This window comes from Choristoneura fumiferana, chromosome 24 (genome assembly GCF_025370935.1).
Source record: "Choristoneura fumiferana chromosome 24, NRCan_CFum_1, whole genome shotgun sequence".
Taxonomy (NCBI): domain Eukaryota; kingdom Metazoa; phylum Arthropoda; class Insecta; order Lepidoptera; family Tortricidae; genus Choristoneura; species Choristoneura fumiferana.
The window spans coordinates 7,746,494-7,765,818 of record NC_133495.1 but is presented as its reverse complement, the minus strand read 5'-3'; the positions used below and the strand labels follow the sequence as shown (position 1 = coordinate 7,765,818).

Sequence of the window (19,325 nt, the reverse complement as noted above, 5' to 3'; positions counted from 1 at the left end):
CTTGGAAAAGGCCGAACAGGATATAGAATCTAGATCTTTTTTCCTTGTCATGAAAACCACTACAACAAACTAGCTAAATTAAATTTATTGAAATAACCTCGTTTAATTAGAAGTAGTGTTTCAAAGTGGAGATTTTTAATTTCATCATGAATTCCATTTTTAGTATCTTTATTTCAAACCACTTAAATGCTCGCGTACTTAATTAACCACAAATCAACCATTCCAACCATATCGAACTTATTTCCCATATCATAAAATGGATTTCGCGGCTAGTGTGTAGAACTACAAATTTGTTAAATCAAGTCAAAAGACTCCAAATAACCAATCATATTTATTGCTATAACAAGCACTTATGAATTGTTCAAAAAGAATGTACGTCTCTCGATTTCGCGAAAAACAATGTCGAGTGGCCATAATAGCAAGAAATCAACGATATCATAGAAAAATTTGTCTAATTTCCTTTGACATTAAGGTATACACGCTGCAACGTTTGCTAGGACCAGGATATAGATTCAGCGCTCTTTGGTATTTTCTGTGATCCATGTATTTGTATTTTCGAGTGGAGATTTTAAATTTCATCATGAATTCCATTATTATAGTATCTTGAAAAATTTAACCACTTAAATGCTCGCGTACTTTATTAAGTACAAATCAATTATAAGACCAAATGTAGTTACTTTAAGACTTTAATGAAATGAGAAATATAAACTTATTTCCCAGATCATAAAATTGGGATTTCGCGGCTCAGTGTGTAGAACTACTAATATGTTAAGTCAAGTCAAAAGTCAAAGTCAAAATATCTTTATTCAATTTAGGCTATAACAAGCACTTATGAATGTCAAAAAAAATCTAAAAAAACCTCTGTTGAGAAGAATCCGGCAAGAAACTCAACGAGGTATATTTTTTTAAACAGATTTACAATATTACTAAATGATATATATACATCACAAGTATTTAATACAACAGCTGTCAACACTGTCTAATATACGTTTGGTGTTGTACGACGCAGAAACAAGTTCCTAGACTTTTATTCAACACAAACTACCTGTTTTAATTTAGATTCATATGATCAGCAATATAAACATATAAACGCTATTTATGCAACGATAAAAGCGAGTATGAGCCGTCCATTACTTGATATTATCTTAAGAACTTATTCAACCCATTACGGTAGCACTTCATTGGGTATTATCACGAATCAAAGTAGGTATTTAAAACGATTGCATTTACTTTTATACCGTGTATTCGCTTGATGTTATCCAGATGTTTAATATCTTCGTTTACTAAATAAATGTAACTGAGGATTTTATTTAATTAAACCATGATTAGTGTTAGCTGGCGGTTAGCCGTCTCTATTTGTTTTGTTCGAATAGACGGAGACGGCATCACATTTAATCGTTGGTTAACGCTAATCAATGGATGGTGAAACAGCCCCTAACTGTTTGCTTAGTTTTTAGCTTAATTGATTGATTTCGGCTTTAATTATCGATGGTTAATATCAATGAACTACGACTTTATACCAAACTAACGGAGCTTAGTAGCGAAGAAGCAAGGCTTAATTATTATCTATCAAAGTTACCTTGTTATTTTGCTTTAAAAACATTAAATGAAATTAAATGAAATTGACTTTAAAATTCGATCGGAACAATTTAAGCTTATCATAGTGATGATTAATTCTATAAATGTTTTATTAATAGGTGACTGTACTTTAAAAAGGCCATGAGATTTTTCCACAGTTAGTTTTGTACTCTTAAAAGGCGTTTAAGTGTAAGGATAAAAAGCTTTTAAAAATGGGCATGTTTACGAATGGAGTCAAAACAAACTCCAGTCAGCCATTGCCTTATAAAGGCTCTACCCACGTTATGATGTCAACTACGTGGGCAGAAGATAAATCGAGCTTTTATCGTACCTCCTTAATTATAAGTAAATAAACAGGCTAACGTCTAGGTTTTTAGTATTTAATAAAGAGTGGGTTTTCGCCTACAATAGTAGAAAACATTAAAATGATCCTTGAATAACATAATGTATTTTTGTAGTTACAAAAAGATGCATCCTACTAAATGTCATTTCAAATGAGAATAAAAAATAAACAGAACTGAAAATACTGGCTGGCGTTCAATATTAAAGTGCTACTTTTCAATATATTAAACACCCATTTTAAGGTAAACTTGTAACAGTTACATAAGCAGAAAATTACATTATCATCTAATTAAAATGTTTAAGAAAAAAATGCAGACAATAAAAAGAAGAAAAGTCGTCTATTTGGGTCCCGTGCTGCGAAACGACAGATACGACCTCTTGCAACTAAAGATGGACAGAGGCAGACAAAGGAGCAGTGGGTTCGATAGCTCGTAGCAAAGTCGGTTGTGAAGAAGTCGTAGCTACGCAATAGCAATATTCGGGAATGGGCGGGAAAAAAGTGCACCGCAGAGCTTTTCAGACTGGTGAAAGACCGAATCAATTCTGAGCTGACTGTCAAATTTCATTAATTGGAGAGGCACTTGAAGAGCGCGAGAGAAAAAATGATTTTTACTCGTTCGGTATCCTCCTGCCGCTCAGTGCTATAAATAGAACTTATTGTAATGTTTTATGTCCATATAACAAAAAGTTGACTTTGGCCGCAGGAGGGTTAACACTGTTTTAAATTTTATTAAAGGCAAACCAAAAATATATGACTATTGTCAAGAGGGTCTACTGTGTTAAAAATGAAGTTGTGTTAAATACTTGTGATGTATATAGATATCATTTAATAATATTGTAAATCTGTTAAAAAATATATATACCTCGTTGAGTTTCTTGCCGGATTCTTCTCAGCAGAGGTTATTCCGAACCGGTGGTAGATTTTTTTTGACATTCATAAGTGCTTGTTATAGCCTAAATTGAATAAAGATATTTTGACTTTGACTTTGACTTTGAGGGCGCCATTGTTCTTATTTATATGGCAATAGTTCAGTATAGTAGGAACAATGACATCTTGACATGTCTACAACGTTTACCTGTTAGCTCTGATGTTCATTTGGAAAGGTTTTGTAGTGAAATAGTTTTATTCCCCAAGCGTTTTTTTGTTCTCAGTAGTTTATTATAAACATTATTTACAATAATCCGTTGTTGACTACTAATAGTTTTGGGCATTTTTTGTTATTGTTCAAAGAAACCGCCACAGTGACACTGACAATCATTACAATTATTGCCAGTGTAAGAAATTAGTTCCAATGAAATTCCGCAACATGGCGAATAGTCATATATTTCTGGCCAGGCTTTACTAGCACTGCAATAGCAGGAAAATCAGTATTGTTTTTGTCTCTGAATATTATGCGGATGAATATTAATATTAGTTAGCTTTAAGTAATATTTCATGTATTGCAACGAATGCATTATCCGCTTGACCTTCACACATTATAAATTTCATAACAATATGTTTTGCGCAGTTACATTTTTAACGTCATTCAGAGAAACGATAAATCTTACTTTTTTAGGGTTCTGTACCTTAAAAAGAAGAAATGGAAACATTATAGGATCACTTTGTTGTTCGTTTTTCTGTCTGTCCGTCAGTGAAGACTCATTTTATCAGGAACGTGTGGAGGTATCAAGCTGAAATTAATATCAAATAGTCAAGTCTGCTACCCGTTGAAGCCGCAAAAAAATCTAACTTCTAAATCAAATCAATCAAAAGAATACAGTTGGTCATTAAAAAAAGGTGTTTCCATAAAAATTCCGAGGAATCAAAACCTTTAGGTTACTTCCAGTTATCTTAAAACTTAAAATTTGGTATGAAAGTAGATTTTATGGGTAATGAATAAGAAAGCCTGATTTTTTTTGTCTTTCTGTGGTCAGTATGCCATCTTAAATAACCTCATAAGCCTAGATTTAATACCTCATGGCCGCTTCTCAAGAAATCTTAACCATCTCAAAGCATTATTACCAAAACATGAAATGACCAAAACGTAATTTTAACATAAAAAGCGTTACAATCGCCTCATTCTGAAGGCGGCCTGCCCCAAGGTCCGTGTGACATAACGCATGACATCACTGCGCGCGTAAACACGCTAACCGCCCTAGCACACGTGTAGGCTAAATAATATACGAACCGGACTTTTAAAAGGACATTTTAAATGAGAACTCACACGCACTTCATAGATCAACTAGATGCGTCTGCGCCGTGCACGGTTTTAAAATAAAATAGGCCCGACTCTTCCAGTGTCAAAGTCAAAGTCAAAATATCTTTATTCAATTTGTCCTAAAAGGCGACTAGGGACCTAATGTGAGAGTGGACAGCAGCACTCTCTATTGCCAAGTACGAACTCCAGACTCCAGCACTGTGGTGTGGAAGGCAAGAAGAAACTTGAGAACACAGAGCTCATCTTCAGAGCAACACAACCGTGCACCATGCTACCAGATGAACCTTGTTGTTGTGTGTTGAAGAAGCTCTGTTTGAGTTCGAAACGCGTCAGTGTAGTGTGGTGGTGGTGATAGACGGGTTTGTGTGGTTTTTTTATTTGATAGCAGGTTATCTAGCGATGGTTTTTAGACATGTTTCATCAAAATCGGTTCGGCCGTTTTTGAGATATTGAACTTTGAAGTGACAAAGTCGGGGGTTTTCCAACTTTTTGTTGGTAATAGCTCGATACCTCCACGCGTGCTTGAGGATAAGGGTCTTGACAGACTGACGGACGGTCGGACAACTAAGTGATCCTATAAGTGTTTCGTTTAGCTAACAAAGGTAAGGAACCCTAAAAAACAACTAGAAATGGTCATTATTCATTTAATTTTCTATCACAAGTGAAATAGCAGAATTTATGATACATATCAGGGTTTAGGTCGCGTGCTCGTGTAAAATAAGTTGTTTCCGTTTCTCATTGATTTACAACGACCTTGTAAAAACGCAGTCACGAATGACTCTTAATACCAGTGGCGTTAAGGTCAAATTCATAAAGCCAAAACGGTTAAAAAATCGTTAGCTTGAAGATTTTAATTGATGCAGTTGCCAGTAAAAAATATGACTATGGATTGTCATTGAAAAACAGACGCTGTGTGAACTGTGATAAAATCCAAAGTTGTTTTTAGTTTCTAGAATTACTTAAGAATTATTTGCATAAGTAAATAGTAAAAAACAAAATGTTTTTGAAAATTCCGTTCCGATAAAACGCTGCTTCGCGAACACAATTCCAAACGACTTTTAAAAACATACTAAAATACAAACTAATACAAAACACCACGAAACGAAATTTTCAAACACAGCGTCGTGAATAAAAAAAAAAACACTTACCAAAGTAACAATGTCTCCAGGATTGGCGGCAGCTATCCTTCTCAGTCTTTCATATAGCATATCCAATAGCCTTTGATGTTTCGCGTTCAGGTCATCCAGCTCCCTTGCAACCGCCTCCGCTCCGCTCTGCTCGGTCATATTCTTGTTCCTGCTCCTATATCTCTCCGCCTGGTCTAACTCCGCCTGTCTCTTCAGTTGTTTCATGTCAAACGACGGGTGGACTTCGTCGCAAAGCCACTCTGCATAACGCTGGCCTCTTGACGAGTATATCTATATCGAGTTAGGATCGAAGCGCGTTAGAGGTTAGCTGAGACTATTTTTTTTACACTGGCCAGTAAAAACAACTTATATTTAAAAATAAATTTAAAGTTTGAAATTAGAATTTGACACTGGCCGCTGTGTTAAGAAAAAGAACAATCTCTCGTTTGTTAAAGTTAGGCATTCGATATTAGAATATTTTTATTTTAAACTATCATTCAACCAGACATACTTTTAGACCATATAATACGGTAAAGCCTAATTCCATCATATCTTTCAAAATATCGTATTTCATACTTCGTACCATTTTAATTTAGTATTGACTTTAGACGGTAACTTTTATTGTTCAGCTTCAAGGTTTCCCAGGACAGAAACATGCTGGGACACAGTCAAAGCTTTTTTTAAGCGTGCAACACCAAATATTTGAACATCAAATAAACATTTTTCGTGCAATCTTCCCCAAAAAATCACCAAAGCCGGAATAAAACCGAAATATGAAAAATATTTTTCTTATTTTCAATTCCCAGCAACGCTGGTGGTTCCAAACAATGCATGCAAAGCTAGACATCTAAGATCAATGAACCCAATTATTGTACAAAATCCAGTAAAATTGAGCTCTGGCTTCATAACGAATTCTTTCAATAAGGAGCTCTCGATAAAAAAGAAACTTAAAAAACAAGTTTGAATTTCAAATTGACTGTGCTCAAGATGGTGCGCAACGTAATTGTTTGCTAATTTTATTTATTGCTTTAGTCACAGTGCAATATTTTGAGAGCAGCAGTAATAAATTGCTGTTTACTTCGAAAATAATCATTCACGCATCACACACAAACTGAGTTAGGATAGTTAATAGTATTTTATAAGTCACAAAAGGCATAAAGGCGTGTGCACAAAAGCATTATTTTATCTATGGCCAAGCAGACGTGCGTTTAAAAGTAAAAAGAATAAAGTGCGTCGAGTCATAGACAAGAACCTAGACGAGAAGACCCAAAATAAGAAGAAGTCAAAACGACAAAAGCAAATCGAGGATTTGGGTAGGGTATTGAAATTGGAAGATTTGAAACGCTGAACCATCTCATACAATCCATCCAGAAACAATCATAAACATACCTAAACAAAATGGAACCAGGAGTGCCTGCATAAAAACTTCTATATTTAACCAAAACAACACAAACAATTTTAGCGTTTATTACCTACTTTAAAAAACCTCCTTATGGATGGTATTTTGTTTTCATATTTAATTGGGATGAAAAGAGAAGCCTCCCAAATAAATTGACAACCACCTCTTTTTTGCAGTCAGTTAAAAAAAAGTAAAAAGCTTGTCAAAACAATCATATAAACAAAACACTCCTCATTCCACAGTTTCAAAAAAAACTTATTCCACGAGGACCAAAGACTGAATAAATTCCTATGTAAATTATTAGTATTCTGTCATTTACCTTGGCCTCCCTTATGAATCTTCCACCGTCAACATTAACTTTCTCTATCTTTGGCGTTCGCTCCACAACGCTGGTGAGTAGATTCTGTAATTTAAACCACAAGACACCCACAAATGAATATTAGTATTTAAAGTGCCGGAATAAACCTCATGCCAAGTAAATGACATTGCCGGTTAAATGGGATTTCAAACATGCTATATCATTCTTATATAAACGTTTGAGTAATAATATCAAATTAGTACGTCCTCTGTAATTATTAAAATCATGCTTTTAAATTAAATTAGGACATTTTAAGTGGTAATCCACAAACGCCCAACTTTTTAAACTTAAATCCATTAATCATACATGCATTATCTAAGATATTATGATTTCCAAACAAAATGTAGCCGAACGAGGACTGGCAACCTAACTTCAAATACCACTCTTGGTTTGAGGAGGTCAGTTCATTAACTGTATTCTTCGGAGACAGAGTTAAAATTCAAGATGGAAGTATCAAATAACTGGCTGAATAAACCAAAACGACCGATCATTTGTCTGAATTTCCAATTTTGAATTCAAAATCCTTTACACTGCCATCAACACTCGCTGCCCTTGATACATTAAGTGCAATAGAATGGTGCGTCATTTATCGATATATCGATTTCTAGAAAAATTAAGAATAGTGTTCAATGGCGCGTGGTCCAAGTGCAATAAACTTATTAATCACTTTGTTTTTGGCACAGTGGACAGTGAGTATTAGGCATTAGTGTACTCGTAGTTACTTTAGTGTTAGTATCTCACCCTGGTCGGTTCGAACTGTTCCTTTGGCCGGATTTCAATGGGCGGCATGGCTTGCAGCTTGCCGAAGGAGTCGTCGATCCATTCGGCTTCTTTCTCGAGACCTGCGTTGTAGTTGCGCAGGAGTTGGTAGGCGGCTTCGCAGCTTCGGAGTCTGGGAACAAAAGTAGTGTTAAATAAAGGGGGTAGGGCTGTGAGAAATAGATGGTCGTAACAAAGCATGGATTGTTATTTATGGGTTAATACCTATTATATATTGTCAGGCCGGTGGCTAAGTGAAAATGTTAGTTGAGTTTTTGTTGAATCTGTCTTTTTTTTATCAAACAGCTGCATATGAGCAGGCGTGTCACCTGATGGTAAATGATCGCCGCCGCCCATGGACACCTACAGTATTATTAGGACTGCGCGTGCGTTGCCGGCTTTGCAATAGGCGATACACTCTAAGTCTAGAGGAGTTTAGTTCTAAGTTTGATGTTTGTTATATCTTTGTCCAGGAGACCAATTTTGGAAAACATTGATGACATAAATAGTAAAATAACAGATAATAGGTACCGATTTGTTTTATCATCTGTTTTACTAACTCACCAAAGGCAGTTACTTCTAACCTAAGTTGCTGTTTTTAAACCCAGTTAGATCTGCAAGAAGAACCGTGCAAGTTGTATTTGCATTGCGCCACTCGACTGATCACCTGAAACTCGATCGCTTTACAGCCTCGCAATGTAGTCTAACTTACACGAGTCTTCTGTCAGGTCGAAACGGAGTTTTAGGGGCTGTTTCACCATCCATTGAATAGTGTTAACTGGCGGTTAGGTGTGATGCCGTCTCTATTTGTTTTGTTCGAATAGACGGAGACGGCATCACATTTAACCGTCGGTTAACGCTAAGCAATGGATGGTGAAACGGCCCCTTAGTATCAGAGTTCTCTGGCCAAGAGTTCCATGTTTCCCTTATAATGAAAGACTACATTCTTTTGGCTCCTAATTTTCAAATCCACCGCTAATCATCATTCATTCCTCCACCTGTATTACTATATCCAGATGTTCCAGGTCACGACATACCTTTCAGCGAGCTGGCTGCACACACTATTCCAGCGGTTATTCAGCTGCGTGACCTCCTTGTCCAGGCGTTCCAGGTCGATGTGTTTCCCCTGGCGCGGCAGCGAGGAGTGCGGCAGCGCGGCGCGGGAGCCCTCCACCAGGCGGCGGCAGTTCTCCGCGTCGTCGTTCATCTGTTCCACCTGGACCTGCTGCTTGCTCACTGCCACTTGCATGCGGAGGAGGTCTTCGTGCATCTGGAGAGAAGAACATGTTTTTATTCAACTAGGAAACAAAAGCGTGAAATTTGTGGACATTGGCAATGCTAGAGGTTGTAAAGGCATTGTTGGTCGAACGTCCGAAGTATCCAAGAAAGAAAAAAATACATTTATTGACAACAAAAGACACAACAATATTTTTAAATTCAAATGGACAACACAAAGTATATTACGAGTATGTGTCATTGCGGTTGTGAATCGGACACCGGCTCAGCATAATGCTGAAGCGTTAAAAACACCCCAGCGCTGACTTTCAGCCAGCATCGTCCTTGACCCTCGGATCGGACCGTTATAGAGTAAGTATCTCTCGCTCACATTAATAATATTTTTCATCACACTTGCTCGTAAACAGTGTCGTAACATGCAGGCTACCTGGGTTGCAACCCCCCAAATAAAACCCTCGACCTTAATGTGCTTGTCATGAAACCCGTGGTCGGTAAATGAGTCATTGCCCGTACTAATTTTGTTGTCATGAAGCCCAAGGTCGGTAAATGAGTGCGATACTGCATCGGTGATGAAAAACATTGGTCGCGCACGGGCGGTACTAGAATTACGAACATCGACTCATTAAAGCCCTCAGTCTTCGACTTCGGGACTTCTAAAAGACTCTCGTTCGAAATTCCTTAATTTAACGAAACACTACACCCTGTAAAATCTCCAGTATCAGTTAAAAAAATGTTTCATCATCATCAGTTGGGAAAAATATTTTCCGCGTAAAAATAAAAAATCTGTATTTAATAAAGGAGTGAGAGGGCGGTATGATGCGAACTTTTAATTTAAAACTTGAGACCCCCAGATCAATATTGAAATATACGAGTGTTCTTACGTCTTTAAGCAGTTCGGTGTCATTGGGCAGATCGCTGAACTGCGCCAGCTTGATTTCAAACTCGGAGATGGTCTGGTGATTCTCCTCCATGCTGTTTACCACTATTTCCACGTACTTTAGCCTGAGGGGATAAACAATATGGTTTAATGAGAATATCGGCATCATCAGCCTATAGCAGTCCACTGCTGGACATAGCCCTATGTCACGCAGCTGTGACGCTCATTGGGGATCGTGCTATACCAGCAGCTTTCGCAGATCGTCGCTCCACCTGGCCGGAAGGCATCCTACACTACGTTTTCCGAGACGCGGTCTCCACTCAAGAACTCGTTTAGTACAGCATAACGGCATAAATATTTATAATTATTTAACTTAATGGGCATCCATACATCACGCCACATCAATTTTGATAATTTTTAGAGCCCACCTCCTCCTTGTCCAACTTATGACTATGAAAATCGCAACTATGTATTTTGTTTGTTGAATACTTGCAACTTCGAACTCAATCGACCCTGTGGGTTTTGAGTATATTCGATGTAACAGATACGAGAGTTCCGTTTGTGGTACAAAACTTTAAAAAATCCAAACGGGAAAGTATCAAAACCTCTTGCACATATGTCCACAGAGTAGCAAGATAATGGGTTTTGGTACTTTTCGTTCAATATCAATTCAAATTATTTATTAATGGTTTCGTACACTTTTTAAGTGCATCTATAACCGCGGGTGCGTCCAGCACAAATGTAAATACAATTTTTTTAAAGTACCTTTCTACGAACAACTGGCTCTTGGACTGCATGTCGTTCCATTTGCCCATCACCTTGTCCAAGTTCTTCTTCATGGCCGGAGTCTTCAGCGCAATACCTGAAGAAGGTACAATAGTAATAATGAAGAAGGAAACATAGCGGAGGGTACAGGTGGTATTAGAACTAAGGAAGTAGCATATAATTCATTTTCATTGGTATATAGTGCATTTCATATTTCAAATATTAAATAAATTAGTTAGCTGTTAAATGTACAAGTATAGGCAAGTTTGTGTACTGGATTTAAGTTATCTATGGCCACATTTTCGAGCAGTGTCGTGAAAAAGATTTTTTATAAGCACTTTCCATCCCAGCACCTCCACCATTTTCGACAACCACCCAATTATTTCTTTCTTACCTCTGAAAGTAGCTTGCACTTCTTCAACGTCCCTGTTCAGGGAGTGTACAGCACTCTCCCAGTCCTTATGCTGCAAGACTAGGTGTTCCAAGGAGTCCAGGTCCCTTGGAATGTGGCTGGCTATCCGTTCGTGCAGCTGTCGCTCCAGGATATCCAGGCGTTCCAGGAGAGAGGAGGACTGCTCCGTGAAGATGCGGGCAGCATTCTTACTCTCCTCTGGAGAAAAAAAACAAGGCGGTCAGAGTTGATGGATAAAATAAACAATCTAAGTAATACAATAAACAAACGTCTAGTTAAGAAATAGAAATTTCTGTATACTACTTCGCGCTATCCAGGTGTCACAACTTGGAGAGAGAGATTGTCTATTGTGGTCTTTTCCTACAGATTATTTAATAGAGAATAAAACAAACAACAAAGCAATGTAAACAAGACAAAGTTTTAAATTAAGATCGAAATATATATTCTTTGAGCAGACTCATTGAGAAAGGTGTAAGTAAAACGAATCTATAGTGATTTTTACAAATTAAGAGTGCTTTATTAGTCTTAAAGCTCAAATTAGTATGAACACGTGACCTCCTAGAACCACTTATACTTTTTATAGCTTTTTGCCGCGTAAATTATCGAGATGGCTTGTTGGTATGGCAACTGCAACTTCTGACTAGAGAAAAAAAACAATAACCACGAAGGTCACCCGTCACTGTCACTTAACGGACTAACAAAAACTTGAAGCCATGTCTCTTGATGACAAACGTCTCGAAAATCAAAACAAAACAGCTAAAACATTTGTAAAATTCAATTGATATAAAATAAAGGTTGTACCAACTTAATACAACGCACCTGACAACCTGTAATCGTACCACGTGCGTTCAAAACTTATATTTCTAACCACTTTCACAACCCTCTGCAACATTTAAACTTTATTTAAACGATCGAGCTTGCGACCCGCCCGGTCTATTCTAGAATTGTGACTGGATCAGGCTAGACAATTTTACAGTTATGCTTAAAGAACAGCAAGGTCAGACTGGTTCAATTTTATTTGATTTGTTTACCAACAATTTTGTACTTATAGACATTAATTGGAATAAAACCTCGCCGTTTAATTAACTTTGAAAGCGTTCGTGGTTGTAATTGGAGTGTTCTTAAAAAAAAAATTAATTCGTTATTTAGATTATCAGAGAGTATTTGACACGTATTTCTTCTCACAAAACTGCGCTGCGCGATGCGATACGACGACGCGTTATCGCAGGAACTAACGATGCGAATGAGGGCTATCGTTTTTTGTCTCACTAGATGGCGCACTGTTGCGTGAGGTTTTTAAGTATGGCGTTCAAAGTCTGTTATTACGGGCATGAAAACAAAGTTTAGATTAAAATCATATTTAATACACCTTAAAACCGTACCATAAAAATATCGAGCATGCCACGGTGTTCCATAGTCCCCGTTTTGTTCGGAAAAAAGGGAGGACAAAGGTTTCCGAAAGACAAAACTGTTATTAATTTCAGATATTGCAAAATATTCACAAAATTATTCTAATTATAAATAAACCCGCGTAGCTCACCCAAAAACTATGAGATTTGACATTTCGGAGACCTCACGCTACACTAGCGCCTCTAGCGGCGAATTCATACGCGATAGTCCTCATTGCTGCGATATGATTTCGTGCGGTAAGCGCAAGGTTTAGGTCATCATATTACCGCACGAAATCGTATCGCAGCAATTCGCATAGTAAGTTCCTGTGACACGGCGTCGCGTCGCATCGCATCGCATCGCAGTTTTGTGTGGGAGCCCTTAGAATGGGGGCCCGTGACGTCACGCAGAACTTTAACATGCTATATCTTCATTAATTTTTTTGTTTAATTGACAAAAGAAAAAATACGTTGTGATGTACAAAATAATAAACCATTGTCATTTTTCCCATTTTCTGACTTTTAAATCCCGGAATTTACTTTCAACTGCCAGATCTTAGGTTTACGCGCACGACGCCGCGAGTAAGCACTAGTTTGTATACAGTGTGTTACCGGCAACCAGGCTTTTAAGGGAGGTTAAAGCAACGTATTTCTGTAACTTAATTTAATCAATAAACTAAAATTCAAAGAAGTAAGTGTAAATGACAGCCGACAGATACTTTGATTATTACCTTGACAATTTACTTTGCTGTACATTGCTGGCAATTATAATTTTGTTAGAAAGTTAAAAGTCTGAATTTTAGTTATTAATTAAATTAATGTCATGGTTAAGTTACAGAAATACGTTACTTTAACCTCCATTAAAAAAGCTTGGCTGCCGGTAACACACTGTTACAGTTTTAAGGCAAACAAAATGATGTTTTCCGTACAACACCTATTTCTTATCTGTATCTTCCCTCCATGCGGTCACCTAAATTAAATTAACTGCCGCAAGGCCGACACCTAAAATTGCCATTCCGATTGAGTAACGACAATGTCGTGACATCATGTCGTGTAGGCAGTCGGCGAGGAATTTTGTTTTGAAGATAGAAGTTAAATATTAGCTGTACCTACAGCTACTACTCGCCTGAGTTAAGCGTACAGATATAGTGAAGTATTTCTACGGCAAAAGTCAGATCGCAATCGGATTGCGACGGCACCCGAAATGTCAATCAATTATTGTATTAAATGTGTGACATTTTCATATCCATTAGGCACTTGTCCCACCGCCGACGATGAGCGAGAAGCGAGTAGAGCGAGTAACTAGAAACGAGTGGGCGAGCAGCGAGAAGCGAGTGTAGTTTTGTCGCTCGGCTGTACTCGAGTGTTCGCGTGCGACGGGCGATTACTCGCTCCACTCGACTCGCTCGTGCGGGGCGGCCGCTAAGCTGACATCGCTGAGCGAGTATCTATAGCTCAGCGAGTTTTATAGCTCTTGTCGCTGCGACAAAAGATGTAAGAGCGAGTTCTCGCCGACAGTGTGAACAGCCAGCGATCAACTATTAATATATGTGTCTCTTTTACTCACACAGGATCTTATATCTTTTGTTCGTTTCTTGAGCGAGAAAATAGTCGATAGCCAATCGTTTCCTCGCTGGCGGTGAGACAAGTGCCTTAATATGAACCTTTACTGGCCGTTACCCGCGACTCCGTCCGCGTAGAATTCGGTTATCCCTACCCCGCGGGAACTATGCAATTTTCCGGGATAAAACTATTCTAGTCCTTCCCCGGGACTTGTACTATATGTATACTGAATTTCATCTAAATCGGTTCAGTGGTTCAGACGTGATGAAGTCACAAACAAACACAGAGAAACTTTCGCATTTATAATATTAGTGGGATTATTTAGTGTCAAGTGTCAAAACGGCTGTACAATTGGTAAAATACTATGGAAAACCACTACACATCTCTACTGAACTAACTCTGCTCCCGTAGAATAATAAAATAAATAGTTCCCTGTCCCAAAACTGTTCGAAAAATAATTTCTGAGTGCTCCTCTATAGTGCTCAAGATTCTACCTCTATATTTAGTGGTTTAAGCTGAAACCTTGTCTGTTTGTCAGTCCAACACACTGTTACAAGTATGGTTAATAATAATTATAGGTTGAAAAAATAGGTGTGACGCATCATAAATTCATAATATTTCACAGTGAAACCTTTCTCTAATAAATATCGTATTTACAAAATGAATAATCGACCAAAAGTGGATCTACATATCGATTTTCTACTTAATGACTGACTAATTGACGAAACTAGTAAGCTGCGTAATGAAATTATGCCAAACGTTAATTCTGCGAGACAAGAAGTCTACGAATCGCTGCCCGTGAAACAAAAAACGACCCAATTATAGTCGGCGATCGCTCACCAGCTACACCAATGTTTCAATTCTTCACAATAGAAAATGGAATGCAGTTTCCACTCGTCAACAAATCATTTACGAACACAATGATGTCACTTCTCTGGGCTACTCGTCATTCCCGTCAGAGATTTAACCCTATGATTGTGTGGATCAATGACTATATATACACATGACAGCACAACCCAAGGGGTCAGAGTAATTTGAACTGTAAAAAACAGGATGAAGGCCAAAGGTAGGCTGGGACTAATTATTTAAATTGATATCGTAAAGTTTTCATTGTCAACAATTAATAATTGCTTAGTTAGGTCATAGACGCATAATGTCTGTAAAAAACTTGGTAGCTTCATAATTTAAATTATGGGTAGTATCTCGAAAACATTCTTTTGCCATCTATCCTAAAATTTAACACTTTAGAGTCCTATTTAGAAGCTTTTATTAACTTACAATGTTCGTTTGTAAATACGTAGAACGAATGTTAGAATGCTGATGTTTAAAAAATTTCAAAACATTTCATCCAATATTTACTAAGCCCGGTGACAATACCAGCCAGAATCATCTCCGTAGGTAGGAACTCTTCAACGGTTAACGGCATCGACTTGAAATTTGGTACGGATATGTAGTTTGGATGATAATGCTAATATAAATCAATAAATAAAAATAAATATCATGGGACACTTGACACCAATTGACCTGGCCCCAAACTAAGCAAAGTTTGTACTATGGATACTAGGCAACGGATAAACATACCTACTTAAATACATATTAAACACCCAATACCCGAGAACAAACATTCGTATCGTTCATACAAATATCTGGGAATCGAACCCGGGACCTCAAGCCTCGTAGCCAGGATCTCTAACCACTTGGCCATCCGGTCGTCAAAACACACGGTCGTATACACAGTGAACATATTATTATAGTCGGCAAAAAATACTTTGCATTAAAAAAGGTATTTTAACAAAATTGAGCTGAGCTGACGGAAAAAGCTTTCGGAAAGACTTTAAAATAAGCTCAAGGTTTAAAAAAACTGTAGGCTTTTGATAACAAGATTCACTAGTCATTAGTTTCGATTAATTTTTTTATTAAATTGATTTAGTTTACTTTATGGTTTTTAAGAATTCCGCAGACTTGTTAAGCGAATGCTGGTGGTCGCCACCCGGTCATATTTCACCTTCCAACACCTGACTTTTTTTGGGGTTGAGTCGCTTTAAGAGTTGGCCCTTAAAGCTTAAGGACACTATAGGTCCTTGTGGTCTTGGTTATAGGGGCTTGATATAGGTCCTTGTTTTCGTGTCACTGCTGTTGTAAATAAATTACTTTCTTTCTTTTAATTACTTGTTTTAATTTAACGCCTGGCTTTTCCGTATATTTAAGTATTTCAGCTAGATAAAGCCTACGAATGAAAACTTGTTCACATTATCCAAAAAAAAAATTTTTGAACAATACTTTAATTTTCATTAGTATCAACTTACCACCTTTCCCTCTCGAAAATATTCGCTTGATTTTCTTCATATTTGTACACCTTTATTGTACACGCAATAAAGCACAATATGTCGTTAACACTTCGAGTTTGAAATAATTTGGTTTCACTTTTGTTACTACAAATATAGCTTATTTATTATTATTAAAATTTGTTTGTTGTTGATCAGCTAAAAAAATAAATAAAGTGAATGTTTAAAATATTACCCTTCAAAAATTCATACGTCAATTTTAAAATGTTCATATTTGACTAGTGAAATATTGGTGAGCACATTTAATAAAAAAAACTTTTTCAGCGACACTTTTAAGCCCCTAATGTCAAAACAAACAAATCAACACAGTGGTTCACTTCCACAGAAAAAACAAACTAATTTTATTCCGAAACACACTTCGTTTCAAACGTGTCGAGAGCGAATGAGGAGCGTAGTATACACTAATTGCGACTGGCTCCTGTAGGACGGAATTACGCTACTGTCAGTTGCTAGTTTATGACACGAAGATTGTAGATACGCCGTAAGAGATCTTGATACTTGTTTTTAATTTAAAGTGCATTATTTATACAGTTTTTATGGAACGATGCTTAGATAAGCGTTGATGAATGTTTTGTTTATAATGAAGCGTTGAAGTCATTGTGTTGCGTTGTATTGTAAATAAAAACAGCATCAATGCATGTACGAATATTCTTGTTTAATCCTATCAATAAACATAATTCCCCAAAAATAGAATAAGTTCGTTCGTAGAACTGAAATGAACTGAACGGAAAAGTTCCGAAAATTCAAAATTATTACTTTAAAAAAAAACTTTTTCGGTTGATAGGTCTTATTAAATTAATCTTTAAAACTCTTAACTCGGTGGAAACAATATTAAATCCATCATTTAGATTATCAGAAAGTATTGCACACGTATTTTTTCGTGTGTTAATAAAAAAATTACGAAGATAGCTATAACTTCACCATTTTTATTTTTATTGTCAAATAAAATCCGTGTCCAATATTTTTTCATAACCTAACTAACGGATTAATTACATTTTTTTACCCGATACTAGTAAGATACTAGCCCACTGCAGATTCAAAGTGTGGTATTATGGTATTATCTATATATAGGGAAAATTTAAGGCGAAGTTTTACTTTAAACGATGACACCACAAGTATCAAGACTATCAGTAGTTTATACGGTACTGTTAAGGTGCAGTACACCCACTCCTCAATTACGCTATCACTGTCGAAGCTATCGCACGCTAGCGTTATTCCTGGCTATCGAATTAACGGCTTCTTACAAGGACCACAAGGTTTGAACGATAGGGTTGCCAGATAACATTTTGCCGTGAATAAATAACGATAAATTAAATTAATTTGCACCGAGCATATTTTTTTGTCAACTAACTGTTGCTGTTAGCCTCAGACGGGTTTTACAGCTTACCGGAGAGAGGGCGAGCTGCCAGATGGGCCGCTCAGCAAGTGGGATACACATACCCCACTTCTACGCGACACCAGTGACCCACTTAAGGTTTCAAAACATCGGACAATTGCTCCACAATTTTCCAATTTGGTTAACAGCAACGCACTCGGTTAACACAATAAAATTGATTAATTACACGTTCATTAATTCAATAAACATTTGTGAGACGATACGAACAATATTTTACAATGACATCGTTTTTTATCACATTTTGATTAACTAGCTTTAACCCGCGGCTCTGTCTGTGAGGCCTTCGCGAAAAACATTCGCTATCTTAAGAGTTCAGCCTGAGAGAAGATCACAATAAAAGTTGGAATTGTCTAGGAAAAAAAATAGTCAACCTCAAAAAATAACCCCTTACCTTCGGCTCGCGCCCGTCGTTCGAACTCGTCAAACAGTCGGTTGACGTCGTCGATCTCCCTCCGCAGGCGTCGCAACTGCGGGTCAGCGGGGTCGCCCTCGGCGAGCAACTTCTCGGCGTCTTCGTTCAAAGCGCGCCTGATAGCTTGGCGCTGCTCTGCGCCCATTGCCACAAACTGTTGAAATACAGGTTTTAGTATCAGGTGAAAAAAAACTGGGTCGCTCGTACTATACTTGCTTTGGATAGGTATATAACATATAACTAAATGTAAACAAACGTCAGCTGTCAGATTTGGTACATTCAAGGATTTTAAACATTTTACTTTTACCATTGTACTTAATACAAATTAGACTTGTGGATTTCAATACAGAAATGTAAATGTTTAGATAGTTTAACGGGAGAATTTCAATATTTAAGACACCAATTGACGTTTTTTTGTTTGCATTTAGTTAAATACCTATCCAAACCAAGTATATCTCATTTTGAATCCCGTAGTTTAAAATCCCGCAGAAAGCTTCTTCTTTTTCAACCTCAATCTGTCCCGGACCCGTATTGTCTATCGCCCGGGCGCTCGGAATAGCATTTACCATCTCTTTCTGCTCTCATTTTACACCATGTGACAGAAAGAAACAGAAATAACGATTGTGATTTCGAGTGCGTTGGACAATAAGGCATCAGGTTTCAGCTCAACTCAAAGTTAAGCTCCATTATGATAGCTCGTTCTCCCATTCTGAGAGGAGGCCTGTGCCCAGCAGTGGGAAGTATATAGGCTGGAATGATGATGATAGCTCGAATAAACAATATAAAGAAACTAACCTGTGGGAAATCCCATCCCTTCACCACTTTGATTGTAGCGAAGATCATGTTCTGCCTCATCCTCAACTGCTTCCTCTGCCACAATTGGATCACCTTTAACAACAAAAACCACATAAATATGCCATAGAATTTGGTTTTTAATATGCCTATAGCCCGCTTAACCATGTCGGCAGATCGCACAACAATTATTTGAAGAAATCGACGCATTGTTGAGTTTATCGTTAAGAAGATGCGATACTACTAAGGTTTTGATTTTGAATCATTTCGAATAAGTTGTTTGCGAAGTACTAGATGTTTTTGTAATGAGTTTTTGGTAAAATAAAGTGTAATTATAGCTTTTCTGTGTCTTTGTGGATATAATGATGCTTTTATTGA

At 37.3% G+C, this 19,325-nt stretch overlaps 1 protein-coding gene across 1 annotated transcript in view; it reads right to left on the bottom strand.

Moving 5' to 3' along the window:
• Nucleotides 1-19,325, bottom strand: part of LOC141441791 (uncharacterized) — a gene marked incomplete in the record, with an annotated part of 381,840 nt that overhangs the window by 118,861 nt on the left and 243,654 nt on the right. Inside the window, 9 exon segments of the mRNA XM_074106655.1 lie at nt 5,267-5,536; nt 6,964-7,047; nt 7,744-7,894; nt 8,799-9,031; nt 9,879-9,999; nt 10,640-10,736; nt 11,034-11,249; nt 18,135-18,309; nt 18,951-19,043. Of these exon segments, the coding sequence (XP_073962756.1) occupies nt 5,267-5,536; nt 6,964-7,047; nt 7,744-7,894; nt 8,799-9,031; nt 9,879-9,999; nt 10,640-10,736; nt 11,034-11,249; nt 18,135-18,309; nt 18,951-19,043 (1,440 nt within the window).